This window comes from Ascidiella aspersa, chromosome 6 (genome assembly GCF_963924565.1).
Source record: "Ascidiella aspersa chromosome 6, kaAscAspe10.2, whole genome shotgun sequence".
In the NCBI taxonomy this organism is placed as follows: Eukaryota; Metazoa; Chordata; class Ascidiacea; order Phlebobranchia; family Ascidiidae; genus Ascidiella; species Ascidiella aspersa.
In genome coordinates, this window is record NC_139452.1 from 14398250 (window position 1) to 14412437 (window position 14188).

General features: G+C 40.9%; 1 protein-coding gene across 1 annotated transcript; it reads left to right on the plus strand.

Moving 5' to 3' along the window:
* Nucleotides 1-1675: 1675 nt before the first annotated feature.
* Nucleotides 1676-13420, plus strand: LOC146140048 (uncharacterized). The gene is made up of 7 exons (XM_083392604.1): nucleotides 1676-3645; nucleotides 3963-4162; nucleotides 5222-5956; nucleotides 7900-8489; nucleotides 8756-8826; nucleotides 9254-11508; nucleotides 12329-13420. Exons 1-7 carry the CDS (start codon nucleotides 1676-1678, stop codon nucleotides 12580-12582), a joined length of 6075 nt encoding a protein of 2024 aa, XP_083248730.1. The 3' UTR covers nucleotides 12583-13420.
* Nucleotides 13421-14188: the final 768 nt, after the last annotated feature.

Consider the following 14188-nt stretch of genomic DNA (forward strand, 5'->3'; position numbering starts at 1 on the left):
TAGTGAAATGGGGTTATTAAAGCCAATTATTTTATTATTAAATGTAAAAATTAGTAACTTAATTGCTAATTGTTTCGGTTTTTATTGTTTTACATGTGAAATATTGTTCCGAACGTACCCCTCAATTTTAAAAGTTTTATTTTTATTTTTGACGCAATGCATCTTATTTATAACTTTTTTTACTGGCTTTAACAATGGCGTACATTGGGACTCAACACATTTGTTTTACAAATGAAGTGACTATGGGACTAGTTTTGTAGTGACTTGACTGAGACGTCATTTTAAACGACCCTGAAAGGCTACCCAAACCCAGGGCCGGATTTACCAATAGGCTTGGCAGAAGCCTAGGGCCTCAACGTCCAGGGGCCTCGAAATTCGGTTTCGAAGTTTGTGATTCTTTTAAAAACTCGACAAGTTTAAACCCTACCTAAAGTATATATATATCAAGCTTTTCAGAGTAGAAAATTATATACACAACTGGTTGTAAACTGTCATTATTACGTCGTTTGCATCATAATAAAGGTTATCTTAAATTATTACGCGCATTCTGCTGGAAGCTTCTATGTTAAAGTACCGTAGTCTTCTCTGCAAAAAAACAGTATCGGTATTTGACATGTTGCTGAAATAACTAATATACATTGTGTTGCTTACCGTTAATGTGTTAACGCCCCTTGTAACTCACCAACGCCCCCAAGGGGGCGTTACCGCCCACATTGGGAACCTCTGGATCAAGCTATAATTTTTTATCATAATTTTTTGAACTTCCTTTATTTAAAAATTTGCAACCATGAATGTGGAAAATGAAAAGAACGGAGAGTTTAATGCACTCATATTTTTAACATTAAGCAATAACATGTAAGAGAGAAATTCTGAGCTTAAAAGGGGCCTTACAAATGGAATAGCCTAGGGCATCTCATGGTCTAAATCCGGCCCTGCCCAAACCAATTACTATTTCGTAATATTTCTGTATTTATACTGTATTCGCATATTAATAGATTCCACGGGGACATATAGAGGAAATACAAAATTAAAAAATCTAAGTTTTTTTTTAATCGAAACACGGCCTGAAATCTATAGCTTTTTATACATAATAGGTCATTTAAACAAACAATATTAGGCAATCATGTTCTACTTGTAACGATAAAATTAGCACAAACGATTGGATTGGGCTAAAATGTATAACACGACCCCAAGCACGTGGTATGTTAAGAACGCTGCCTACACAAATGCAAGTGCTAATGGACATCGAGCATTAGCACAATTTACATTAAGTGCCCGCGAAGGCTTCGTCGTCATATGCGTTTAACCCGTGATCGCCACAGCTATACTATGCATAACTATAATTGCTAGCACATATATAGGTTATATGTTTGCGAGTTCTACAGTTAGTTGCCAAAGGTTATGGTTTATGGGAAGCAGATAGTTTTTAGTTACAAGCTGCCAGGTGTAATTCGTGCTGAAATACGCCTATAAGTGTAACTTTACTTTTATAATATTTTACCACTTAAACAAACTTGACAAAATAGATCTCAATTGTATACAGCACTTTCGTTTAAAGCAACTGGTTTATGCTCAATTTAATTGTTTACTTATTGTGTGGTGAAAATTATTGTCGGTGTTGGGAAAAGGAAAACTTGCTACTGCGCTTCACTGGGACGCTACACAAACACGCATCATGAGCAACCGATTTACCCTGTATAACATTTTGTCCGAAGCGGATCTGTGGGAGCACATTCAGAACGACAAAGCAACCGATCTGGTCGTGCAAGCGCTTCTGGACTGCCGCATTCTCGACAAGACGGACTTCTGGGAAATTCGCCTGCAGCCGACGGAGAAGACCAGGTTCCAAGCACTTATCCTGTTTATCGACATTGTTTTGCTCAAAGAAAGGCTCGCTGGTGAGAACGGTCCCGATTGCGCGTCACAGTTTGCGAGTAAACAATTAGCCCGGGGGTCTGTGGTTGACGTGGTTGCGGCGCAGTTGGAGAGTTCTCTGGCTTGCTGCGGCTTCGACAGGCAAATACACAACTTCCTAGACGCAATCACCTTTATATTTAGCGACTATCACGTGCGCGATTCATCACATGGTCTCTGCGACCTAACCGCTTCTAGACACGGGATAAATCAGAAAAGTAAAGCGCAATTAGCCACACCTACTTGTACATCAGCGACCCTCGACTTCTCTCAAATCCACCATTGCTTTGGTCGCGGTTTTGAGCCAGACGATCCCTGCGTCCGCGAAATGACGTCAACGACTACTTACTCGCGCCTGAGCGAGGATTTGCCGCCAAAGGTCAGGGACGAAGCTAATGGAACACGGCCGATAACTTCTAACGACGCTGTAAACAGAAGCCTCGACTGCGCGAAGTGGACAAACGTCGGCGCCTCCTGCGATTGCCACGACGCCCGGGGGGAACTGATCCAATCTCGTCCGTTTGATTACATCAGCGCCGCGGAATGTCTCAGCGCTGAACGTACACAGCAGCGAGATAGGCAAGTGTCGAGCCTTATCAGGTTGAAGGAAAACAGCAAGAGCTGCAGCGTCTGCGCAAGCCAAGCAGAGATTATGGGAAGGACGACAGAGAAACACGACGACGAGCGTAGGGATCAGCTGGACTTAGTGCCGCAAAGCAGCTTAGGTTCGTTCAACTGGCCGTACCGCCGCTCCTTGCAGAAGGTGACCGTTCGTAACGGCGAAATAACAAAGGTATTAGCCAGGCAGCAAGGAAAAACGGGCTCGCTCTCCGTTCTCGACAAGCTGCGAAGTCTTAGCAGTACGGAACAGCTCGTGACCGACGAAACCGCAGCTTATTGTGACGCAACAGTCGTCGAAAGTGACGGAGGTTTCGTGTCACATGACGACGCCGAAGACGACAGTTCATCCTTTGCATCAGCGTCCAGTTTTTCTTCCGAGATCTTAAACGGCTGGCTGGACGAAGACGATTTCGATTTAGTGGACAGTTGCAATTTCGACAAAGAATCGTCGAAACAAGAAACGGAATCAAGTGAGACACTTGTTGCATCGTATCAAGGTTCTGCCTTGGCTAATCAATCGCCACCAAAAACACATAAGTTAGTACAAAACAGAAAAGACCTCAACTCAGCGAAGTCACCGCAACAGTCAAAGACATATTCCACAGCCGTTATCAAGCCGTGTTCCCGCTTACGAAACTCATTTAACGGTTTTTCAAATAAAACCTCGCAAAATTATCTGTGTCGAGACGGATTGCAGCGCAGCGTAAGACAAAACAAAATGGAGAGCAGCAGCGAAATCCCGCTGCATTCGGATTGCAAGTCACACCGCGACGTGTTTTGTTCGATGAGGGCGGAGTTGCAATCTTCAGTGGACTTCAATCTGGTCTTAGGCGAAATGATCGAACTAAATGTCTTCTCGGAAGAACAACTCAAGAAGTACGACGGTTTCGAGGGAAGACACTCGGACGCTGTTCTTCGAGCTGTGGGAGAGCGCATCGAAGAAAACGAAGGTGCGATGGGAGCCTTCCTGCTTGCTTTGCGCCCTCACTACCCGGACGTGGTAAATAAGATCCACCTACGAACAATGGCCGCGGGTTTACCAACCGTGAAAGCGGTTATAACAAGACGAGATTTTCCGGGTGTCTGCGATAGAATGAAAACTGCGAAAAGGTGTGTTAAGTATTTACTTGTCAATTAAACTATTTTAAACGTGAATCGCTAAAATGAAAGAAACACACATATGTGTTTAATAACAACTTTGACTAGCCCCCCGGAAGCGAGTCTGAGATGGCTTTTGGTGTACTGAATTGTTAAAACGTATTAGATATCAACTGAGACTTTAAACAAGTGTGTGTGTTGTATTATATTCAATAAATAAACATATTAACAGTATTGCACGATTTACCAAAAAGTTATCCCAAATTTACTGTACCAACAAACCTTCCGCATTATATACGTGACAAACACTAATCAATCTATTGTTTCAGTGAGCCTCGAAATCCCGTGTCATCCTCGAATTCTTCCACCTCAAACTCAAGCATGTTTAGACGCTATGGCAACAGCCACCAGGCGTCTCCCTACTCCCGTCGACCCTTCACCATCAACACGGCACGTGATCGGGATCACGTGACCAATCTTCAGAGGAACTACTTGGCACCGCAAAAGACGAACCGATATTTTTCGAAAGGTTGGTAATGCCTTTAGGTTGATATTTTCTTGTCAATGCTATGCTTAATTTTAAAACTTGCGTTGGTTTGCAGTTGGTTTGCTTTGAGTAAACTTGTGTCCTTTTAAATGAAATTAGATTCATCTATGGAACTACATAATGAGTAAAACGCTTCTCTTGTTAACTTTGATATATTTCCCTTAAATCAGAGGTCTCCAACACGCGGCCCGCGAGCCCTTTGCAGCACTTGAAAATATTTTGTGCTACCCGCGACGCAACTTTCTGTATAACATAAATGATTACTATAATAAGTGTCTCTTGTGTTTGATTTTTTGCTAAAAACAAATCTTCAGCGATGAACTTAAACCTGATGTTGAGATGGTTTCTTTGCTAGGTTTTCTCGCCCCTTTTTCTTTTGAATATGCAGTCATCTAGTTTTAGTACAAGGTTGTTCACATTCAGGTACACAAGCCACGTGGGCTAGCGGTATCACTACCTGTGTGTACAATGTTCGTGTCCTCAATACAGGGGAAAACAGGGTAGATTGATAAATTGGGGCTCCAGGCCATGGATCCACAATAATGCAATGTCTACAAAGTCCGCCTATTTATGTAACTTTTGCCATTTGCGTCAATCAGCAATATAAATCTTTGCAACTTGGTAATTGTATTCTAAATGACACTACATACCTTTCGAAACTCGATAAACAAGTTTACTTTGTCTCTAAATGGTCTTAATGAACACCATTGTATTGTAATGTCCTTTTTTATGCAATCAGTCTCTTTCTAACAATTAAAAGTCCCGTTCTTTCAGTGCTTGCCTGCGATTGGCATATGCTATAACCTATTGTGTTTAACCCGCGAAGAATACGCACAATTTTCGTGGCCCAACGTGGTGAAAGTTTTAGACACCCTAAAATATTTTATTGCGGTCCTCGTGTTGATCTAAAATGTAAATATATTTTACATGAATACAGTTGACCCTCATAGCAATTTGAATTTGAGACCCTTGCTTTAACTATAGTAGTATACCTCAAAACACACTTTTTCTACAATAGGCTAATACATTTTCTTGTTTTAGAATCCTCTTTAAAGCACTCCGTCATTGACCCAAGAACAATCTTGCTTCCGGATAGAATGAAAATAAGCAACTCCCAATCGCGTTACTCTCGTACAAACTCCAACATTACACCGCGGGCAAACAATGCAAGTAAATCTAACCAACGGACCCAAAACGACACGGCTACAAATAAGGCGTACGACGTTTCATCTCAAAACCACAGTTCCAATTTTTGCCAAATGTTTGCCAAAGTAAACGCTGCATCGGATAGCAACAAGAAGTCTTTCACATTTGTTCACAGCGAATCCGGTGACCATGAATGCTGTATTTCGAACAAAACGCCTTCCAGCAATCCCACACAAGAGAGTATTTTAATAAAGCAGGAAAATGTTGGCATACTTGATAAACCAGAAGAAGAGCAGTTTTTAAAAACAACGCAGTCCGACGATAAGGTCGAACAACTGGATTGTAGAGGAGCACCAATTCACATCAAATTTGTTGAGCAGCAATCTGTGGAAATATTTGATGTCATAGAGCTACAAGAACACGACGTGGAGACAAAAAGTCCAGCACACATAAAAGCCATTGGAAATGAAGAATCTGAAGATCTATCTTCTTCAAAGGTCATATCAGATAAGAATATTATCAACAATAAACAATTGGAAGAGTATTCACAACACAAACAACCCAATGACCCTGGAAAAGAACAGAAAAAGGAAATAGATGTCAATCAAGAGAGCATAGACGCAGAACAAGGTAATATTTTAACTTTTATACTTTTTGACACCTAATAATTGTTTAATTCGGACATCGAATACGCTTCGTAATATGTTTAAATTTCGTTCTTTTCAGATTTTCCTAAAAAAAATTCGTAATAATAAGGAGCATTTAAATATCAATTTACTAAGCAAGTCTTGTATAGCTTAAATTGTAACAGAAGAAGCAATTTGTCAGCACTGCAATACGAAAAGGAATTTTAATGCGGGTGCAAACTCGAGTTTCACGAATTTAGAGTTTAATGGATATCCCATGTCGAATTTAGAAGAGACTCTAGTCCTTATCAGATGTGATTTGATATGCCTGTCTTGAAAATAGATCTCCTTGTACTTGAAAGCGGAGACCGACAAAATATTTCGGTTCAGCATTTGAGAGGTGGAAGTTCATGAAATATAGGGCAACCGCGTTAAAAATAACCTCGTGTGTATTTTAATTCACTTTAAACAGCTTTATGATACTGTATGTATAACAAAACTATTCATACTAATTTAAAACAAAATAAATGTTTTCCTGGCATTAAAAAAATCCTTTGGAAATTTCCCCCTTTTTTTATTAAAAGTTTTATTTGCAAAAGTATCACATTCAGAACAGGATCTAAATGGCCTAACCAAGTTATTATCTATATTTATGTACTTTTTGTGAGTTAAATTTGCTTAAGATGCTTTAAATTATAAAGGTATATTCAGAGATATTTGGCCACTTTACGATGAGATATAGACGATAGGCCCTTCTTAAAACCATTTTTATGTTGTAGCGTTTTATCGATAAAACGATCATGCACGATCCCGCCACATCTGATAGTGCATAATATGTCGGATCCCGGAAGGCTGTTCCAACTTAGGCGGTAGAACGATCTAATCTATAGAATGCACTAATACCTATATACGTGTCGGGCGGCGGTTCTACTTATAAAACAAACAAAACACGAACAATGCATACGGGCTATCATGAACAATGATTAGGGATAAAAACTTTTATTGATGAGTGTCTTGTTAAGAAAATGCTTTCGCCTCGAAATGATGTTAAACGTCTTAATAAATGCGGTGAACTTTAGAAGTTCCTAAGTTTGGCGTTATCTCGTTACCCTTATCGATCTTATTTTAGAGGTAAATTTAAACCGGTTTTGTATCGTGGTTGTAAGTGCCCCTGCAATATTAGCCTAGACCCGCAAATGTTAAAATGTTACAACGTTCAAAACAGGAAAAACTAATTTTTGCGGACCGCTTACCAACGTTAAGCCGCCATCTAAAAATGTCGCTATATTCGGACCGCATTCAAGTGTGGCTGTGTGATGTGCAGACCTAGATAAGGTGATTACCGTTAAATTCCATAAAGTACCTCTGGCAACATCTCCTGAAGCTTGTTCAGTTTGTCCTTCAATGTCTTTTAAGGGCGTTTGTTTTGTCCAGTTTGCTATTTTAGGAAATAAATATAAAATAGTGATTTATATTAGCAATAAAAACACCAAAAAATAATTCACAAGACAAACTGTCTGAAAGAATTTTAATAATTGTTTTAAATGCTTTCGTGATAGATAGGTACATTTTATCGTATGTTTGCATTTCACTGTTCAATACGTTTATCATGCAATTTCCTACTCACTCAAGATTTTACGACCGAACATAAAGACTCATTTGTGACGTGTCCAAAACCGCAATGGTAACGAAAGGTGACCGATCGTCAAATTACTTTAAAGCCTCATACCATGACTTTTACGACCTTTCTCATGTTTGAACTGGTAAAACTCATAAAACATCAGTTGAAAAAACTGCCCGATTTCATTCGCTCTGTTGTACAAAAACAGACGAAAGTATTTACGTGTGTTATATTCTTATTACGTCTTACTACAACCTCCAACCATTATGCTCCAAAGACTATGATTTTTGTAAAACAAATATTCTGATATATACTTATTTTTCTAGATTCACGTGAAGGTCTTGACCGGATAGAAAGCACATTCAGCGATCCAACAAAACTCAATTTAAAGTTTACCAAAGGAGCAAAGCGATCAGCTTCCTTCCAGGGTAGTAGAAGCAAATCCTCTGGCCATGAAGAAAAGCTGAAAGCCAAGAGAAGTGATTTACTTAAAAACTTCTTTGAGAAGCAAGAAATTGTGCCAAGACCACGTGCCAACAGTTTATCTGAACCACACAGCACTACCGTACCAGAAAGTAACCAAAGTTCCATTAAAGAAATTAAATACGAAAATGTCGAAGCCCTGCGATTACGCTTTAAATGCATTTTTAACGATGATGGAGTGACTTCAGAAATTGAAATCTTGCAAGACCCCGACGCTGATGCTGTTTTAAAGGAACTCGTGCAGGAATGCATTGTGAGCGCGCGATCTAGCTGGATAATACGAAGATGCGCTAACACTGACGAACGCCGAGTCAAGGTCATTGACCTCTTGGCTGGGTTAACCCAAGTGGACGTCAAGGATGTGGTGGAAAAATGTGCGACAACGGTTGCTTTTGTTCGACAGGCCTGCAATGCGTTGAAAACTAATAAAGAGGTACGGACAGCGAACTAATATATCGTATTTTCAACTCATTTGGTATTTTACGCCATATTTATCCTTGCTTAACATGTCTTTATTGAAAAACATGATTATGGTCATTTTTAATTTACGTGAAATGTTTAGTTTATCAACAAAATTTAAAACATAGAAGATTTAATCAATATTTTATATCAATAATTCAGAATGAACCAATATAGGGGTGAAATTTCTGTATTATTTGTTAAAAACATGTATGCAGCTCATATCGTTGTTATTTTCAGACGGTACACACAACACTTACAACGTCAGACTTTTGTGGCGTTTCCAATTTAATTCCATTAATATCTCCTGGGTAAGTACAATTCATATGCTGTGTTCTAGTAAACACTTCAGTGTTACACGGTACTAAACTTTACGATGCGTCACAACTGCACTAAGTATAATGAGAAACGTTCAGGAACGCCTTGAGGTTGTTACGCTTTTAGGATTACGCACAACTCCGGATTAGCCATTACGCGCGCTTATGGATTATTTTTGGATAATTTATCACCCTGTGGTAATGCTAATACGCGATGCACGTATAAAAACATAACTGTGTGCATAAGAAACAACCTTTTCTGTATACTACATGCAATATTGTTTCACCACGTGTTTGAAGACAATAACATGTAAAACTGAAACACTTGTCTTCCCAAATCCATTGGTGGTATGTGTATTTCAAATCCTCTTTGAGTCTTAAAATAAACCATATAAACGCGACCTATGTTATTACATCGCAGGGCAAACGGGTCCTCAGCCGATAATCCGCAATCGTCCGATGCCAAATATGGACACAAGCGCGTTACCAATATACAAAATGTAACGAACAAACTGAACAGCGACGCTATGTGTCGCGATTTACCGAGTAAAGTGGTGGATGATGCTGTCAACAAAACCGAATCGGGTTTAATCGCAAATGCAGTGGGTGGCCAAAACAAGGAAGAAGAGAACGAACGAAAAAGGCATTGCGATCCACTCCCTCTCGTCGAAGGACTGTGCGAAAAAGGCGTGGAAGCCCACTCTGCTAAAGCTTGCCAACAGAGCAAGCAATATAACGATAAAACTGCACAGCTAAACGACTGCACAGTGTCTGTAAAGAATTCACATGTTGCAAAGCGTTTAACGAATCCTGTTTTTCCATTAAAAGGAAAACTTTTAGAAAAGACTCGTTCTAACGGAGGAAAAGGCAAAGGTAATTTCGTTAGCCAGGTACTGTTCCCAATTTCAAAAAGGAAAAACGCAGAAAGCAGAAGAAGTTTGAAATTAGAACTGGAAAGCAGGCCGGGAGTGTCCGTAGATTCCGAAGATAGCGAGGGTGGAGTGGAAATTATTCAACTTTTAAAAGGCAAAGTCACCACAAACGAGCATTTGAAGATCGAGTTCAACGACATGCCGCCAGTCTTAACCGTGACACCGACCCGAAAGTTTTATGACAGCTTCATAGAGGTGTCAGGCACCGCGGAAGTACCCACGCTACCATTAGCTGATAACGAGAAGCCTGCGCGAAGTCCAACCACGATACTTACGAATGGCGGCAATGTGTCGCCGACCTCGGGCAAGAAAAAGGGAGCTCGTGTCTCGTTCAGTTGCCTTCCCCCGATTGAGATCGACCTAGGCCCGCCGGACGTCGATTGCAGCCTCGATGTTACAGAGCAAGTCGTGAAATCCAATTCAAGCCCGTTGACCGTCGTGGTGGATGAAAGCGAAACAACCAAGACAACAGGCTGTGTTTCGACGCCCGTCATCATTTCGAAAAACAAGAAGAGCAAACCGATCAATCACACGATGAACGAAATAGACCAAATTAACGAGCTGCTCATGGACATCTTGGAGGAAATCGAGGCGGAGAACGTCTCACTCGACCAGTGTCTGTGCAACTTGGTGCGCGAGAACCTGCTCAGTGAGCATATGGCGACCGGCGTCAGTCCCAGCTTCGCGGAAGCGTTTGCGCGATCGCCATCTCCAACGCAGACCTGGGAGAACAGTTTAAACCCGGCGGCCAAGGAGGCGGGCGTTGAGAAACTGCTGGACGTGCTAACCAATCTCGGCCTGGAGACTTTGTCGCGCTGTCGTAACTCGATCCTGGGACGTCTTTGCCAGCTTTCCTCCTACGAGGACTTCGAAAACGCCCAGAAGGCCGCGGCCGCCGCCAGCGACTCACCGCCCGGATGGCTCGCGATGACATGCACGCCAGCATCAGTGACGTCACAGGACGCATTTCGGTCGCGCTCCGCAAGCGGAAGGATGCCGTCGAGCGAGGAGTCGGAACTCTCGGCGACCGAGTCCGACGAGGACTTTCACTCTTTACGTCATCAAATGGACAGGCGACAACGCGAGGTGGAAGACGGCAATCTCACAATAAAGGAAGTGGAAGAGGAACACGGCAGCGACAAGGAGCCACCGGTCGATGTAAATCACAATGTTGTGAAGGCGGACGCCTGCGACACGAAAGCAAGGGTCGATATTAAAAGCACCCTTCCGATTTTGATAGACGAAGGCGTTCTGGAGCCGCGACAAGCCTGGCTGATTCTAGGAGCCGGCGACGAAGAGGCGCAAAGCACTAAGCTGCGTGAATTCTTGCTGCGAGCCGACCGTTCGCAAGTTTTACGGCTCACGACTTCGCCCAGCTTCCAATGGCTACACGGGTTTACTGAAGAGCCGCAAAGCGAGCAGCAAGATAAGCCGCGTGTTTCGTTTTTGAAAGCTCGTGAGAGGTTCCAAAAGTCGCCATCGCGTGTTCAACGGTCGCGTTCACTGTGCAACAGCAGCAGGGTTACGGGGGAACCAGGTAACCCAAAGTTTTCCGAGGTTGCCGACCTTATACGTGAACACGCAGCCGCTCGCGAGAGACAAGAGGAGCGGCTTTCACCGCTGCAAACCATTCTAGCCGAGGCTGGACTAAAAGGATCTCAGTCAGTAAAAAGAGACATGAATTCTAAGGTTAACAAAACCTTTTCAACGAAGAATGACCAAGTTCAGGACACGTCAACACCAGGTATACTAAAATAGCAAACAATGCGATTCCGAATTAACCTCTTATAGTAAATGTTATTAAGGGCTACATCTAACTTTCGCTTAAATATGGTCATGCGTCGTGGAATTAGCGCAGGTGCCAACCTAGTGCAATTATATTTAATTTGAATAAGCTCATGAAATCCACTTGCGGCACGTTTAGAATCCAATTAAGTATACAATTATTTCCAAGCCCATGCCTTAAAGGGAGGTAATTGTTTGATGTTTGCAACCAATTATACGTACCACCTCGGATAATTACAGCTATAGATCTCTAAGTAGAATTGAAGACCATTTTGAGGTCCATAATATATAGTGGAAAAACCTGCATTTTAAGCGACTTGTTTGTTTAGAGATACCAGGGATGCTGAAAAATAATAGACTGACTCTAATAATTAATACTATTTAAAGACGCCCGAGGCGTACAACCTTGTAATTTTGTCAATGTTTTAGATGTACAGTAGCCTACTGCAAAAATAGAGGCAGCTTAGCAGTAATATAAGCCCGAAGCCCCTACTTCGAGTCCTGGTCATGACTTTTTGCAAGCAAAAAAATACAGCAGCATTGACGAAAACTAATCTTATAATTTGGTCATCCAATTAGCGGACTTTTTAAGCAATGTAGATGGTTTTCGTAGAAAATGATTGCAACTGTCAAAAAGAAAGATTAGATTTTAGTTATTTAAACTATAAAGCTATCCCTATAGTAGCGTTTTTTTCTATGCAAATTCATGTTGCACATATACTTAACTTAAATGTGCCATGATAGCCTTTTAATCGTTAACATATGGACGCGTTACGCAGAAGCTTCCACTTTGGAGGAGTGGTGCCGTCTCAGCGACCTTCCCGCCCGAGTGGCAGACCTCCTGGGACGTGAAGGGTTCGTGGGAATGACTGAGCTGCTAGCGATCGGTGAACGCGAGATCGACGTCCTGTCCGGACTTTCCTGGATTGACAAGGCAAGGCTCTGGGTGGCTCTCGAGAACACCCGCCTTGAAGAGTTCTACCGCAAGTCGCACAGCGGTCTGACCGACATACTCAAAGCCCTCGGTGACTGAGTTTTTTGTGATTGAGCCTCGGAAAAGTACCGAGGGTCATTGTTCGTTCACAATTGGTCATGTGGGCCACAGCACGAGGCAGGATTTCGCATCTGGCAATCGACGAAGAGTAAAATGCAGGGCGGTGTTGGCTTTTGACACGAAAAACTCAGCCACCGGTTTACCCATTGCGTACCATGCCAGAAATTGTCGTTGCTCCGTGTTTTGAGTTTGGCTTTGTTCGCGGCTAGCGTTTTCAACTTGCAGTGTCTTAACGAAAGACGAACACATTTTAAATTTGGATAACAGTTTGTAAGCATTTAAATATTTTGATTTTTGACTGACCAACTTAGCAAACTATGGTGTTGTATAAAAAGAAGGCTAAATTTAACTTTTTCAAAAAAATAAGTTGATATTTATAAAGACTAAAGCTATATTTGAAGCCCAAAAAGCTAACTGGAGCACGTTGCAAATCGATAATCTATTGGCGTAAATCTTATTTGCATTTTTACTTTGATCTTACAACTTGTTCCGTTTTTACCGTATTTTGAACAATTTAATTTTAAAACGGTTCACGTTGCAGCATTGTTTCAATGCTTTACACATTTTACATTTATATCGGTTTTTCGATATTGTATATAATCTTGTGGCATTATATAGGTTTTATGAAGTGTGGACAAATATATAAGTTAACATTTCTCTGTTTTAGAGGCTTTTCAGAATTTAAATTAATAAAACAACGTAAAATTGAGACCGGCATTTTTTACTCAATTATTATGCATGGCGTATTTTTGACGAAATGGCATATTTAATGCGCTCTGGCCCGGACAGGCACATTTGTCAGAAAATAAACTGTAGAAATCATGCATGCATACATTGGTTTATCACCGCTTTGTTCGAGTTTGTCGAAAATGTCGTTAAGCGCGTTTTAACGGAATATACCCATGACCAGGACGATTATTTTTTGACCTAAAAAATTAATATAAATTTATATTTGTGACAAAAATTTTAACGACGGCATATCACGAAGGGAAACATTGCACATTTTAGACATGATTATAAAGACATATATGGAATGCAGTGAATTTTTAAGGTCAAGCTGTGCAGTGTGCACATTGCTGTGCGACTGATTTCTCGAGAAAGCCTTTAAGACTTTTAACGACATAGTATGATATAGAGATTACCAAGTAATAATTTGGTGAAGATTTTATTGCTCAATGCTCAATAATAACCTTTACAAATTTTTTTTTTTTTTTTTTTGAAGTTAGTGGTTATTTAAAGGAATGGTTTAAGCCGGATTTTATTGTTAATCAGATAACTAAATGACAAAAATTAAAAGGGGCGTTGCAGAATATAAACGTTCTTTTAAAAGTTTGGTTCTATGCGTCCTTCTATATTTTATTCACGATAAGCTACTCTTAATATATTGTCAGATTTATTGTTAACGTCTGCTAGGTAGCCTATATTAGGTTATATAATTTTTTTTTATGTGGTGTATCGGCAGTAAGTTCTTTCGTTAACCACTGAGTCGAAATAAATGTTAAAGACATGGCAGTAACTTACAGTAGTCGCACCATTAATAGTGACGGGTATATGCACAAAGCCCAAGTTGTATGACAACGACCCA

What these genes read in the sequence shown, in the direction of transcription:
- LOC146140048 (XM_083392604.1), top strand. Translation starts at nt 1,676, where the DNA reads ATGAGCAACCGATTTACCCTGTATAACATTTTGTCCGAAGCGGATCTG. An exon ending in CGTTGAAAACTAATAAAGAG is followed by an intron (nt 8,490 to 8,755) that starts GTACGGACAGCG and finishes TGTTATTTTCAG; the next exon opens with ACGGTACACACAACACTTAC. An exon ending in ATTCCATTAATATCTCCTGG is followed by an intron (nt 8,827 to 9,253) that starts GTAAGTACAATT and finishes ATTACATCGCAG; the next exon opens with GGCAAACGGGTCCTCAGCCG.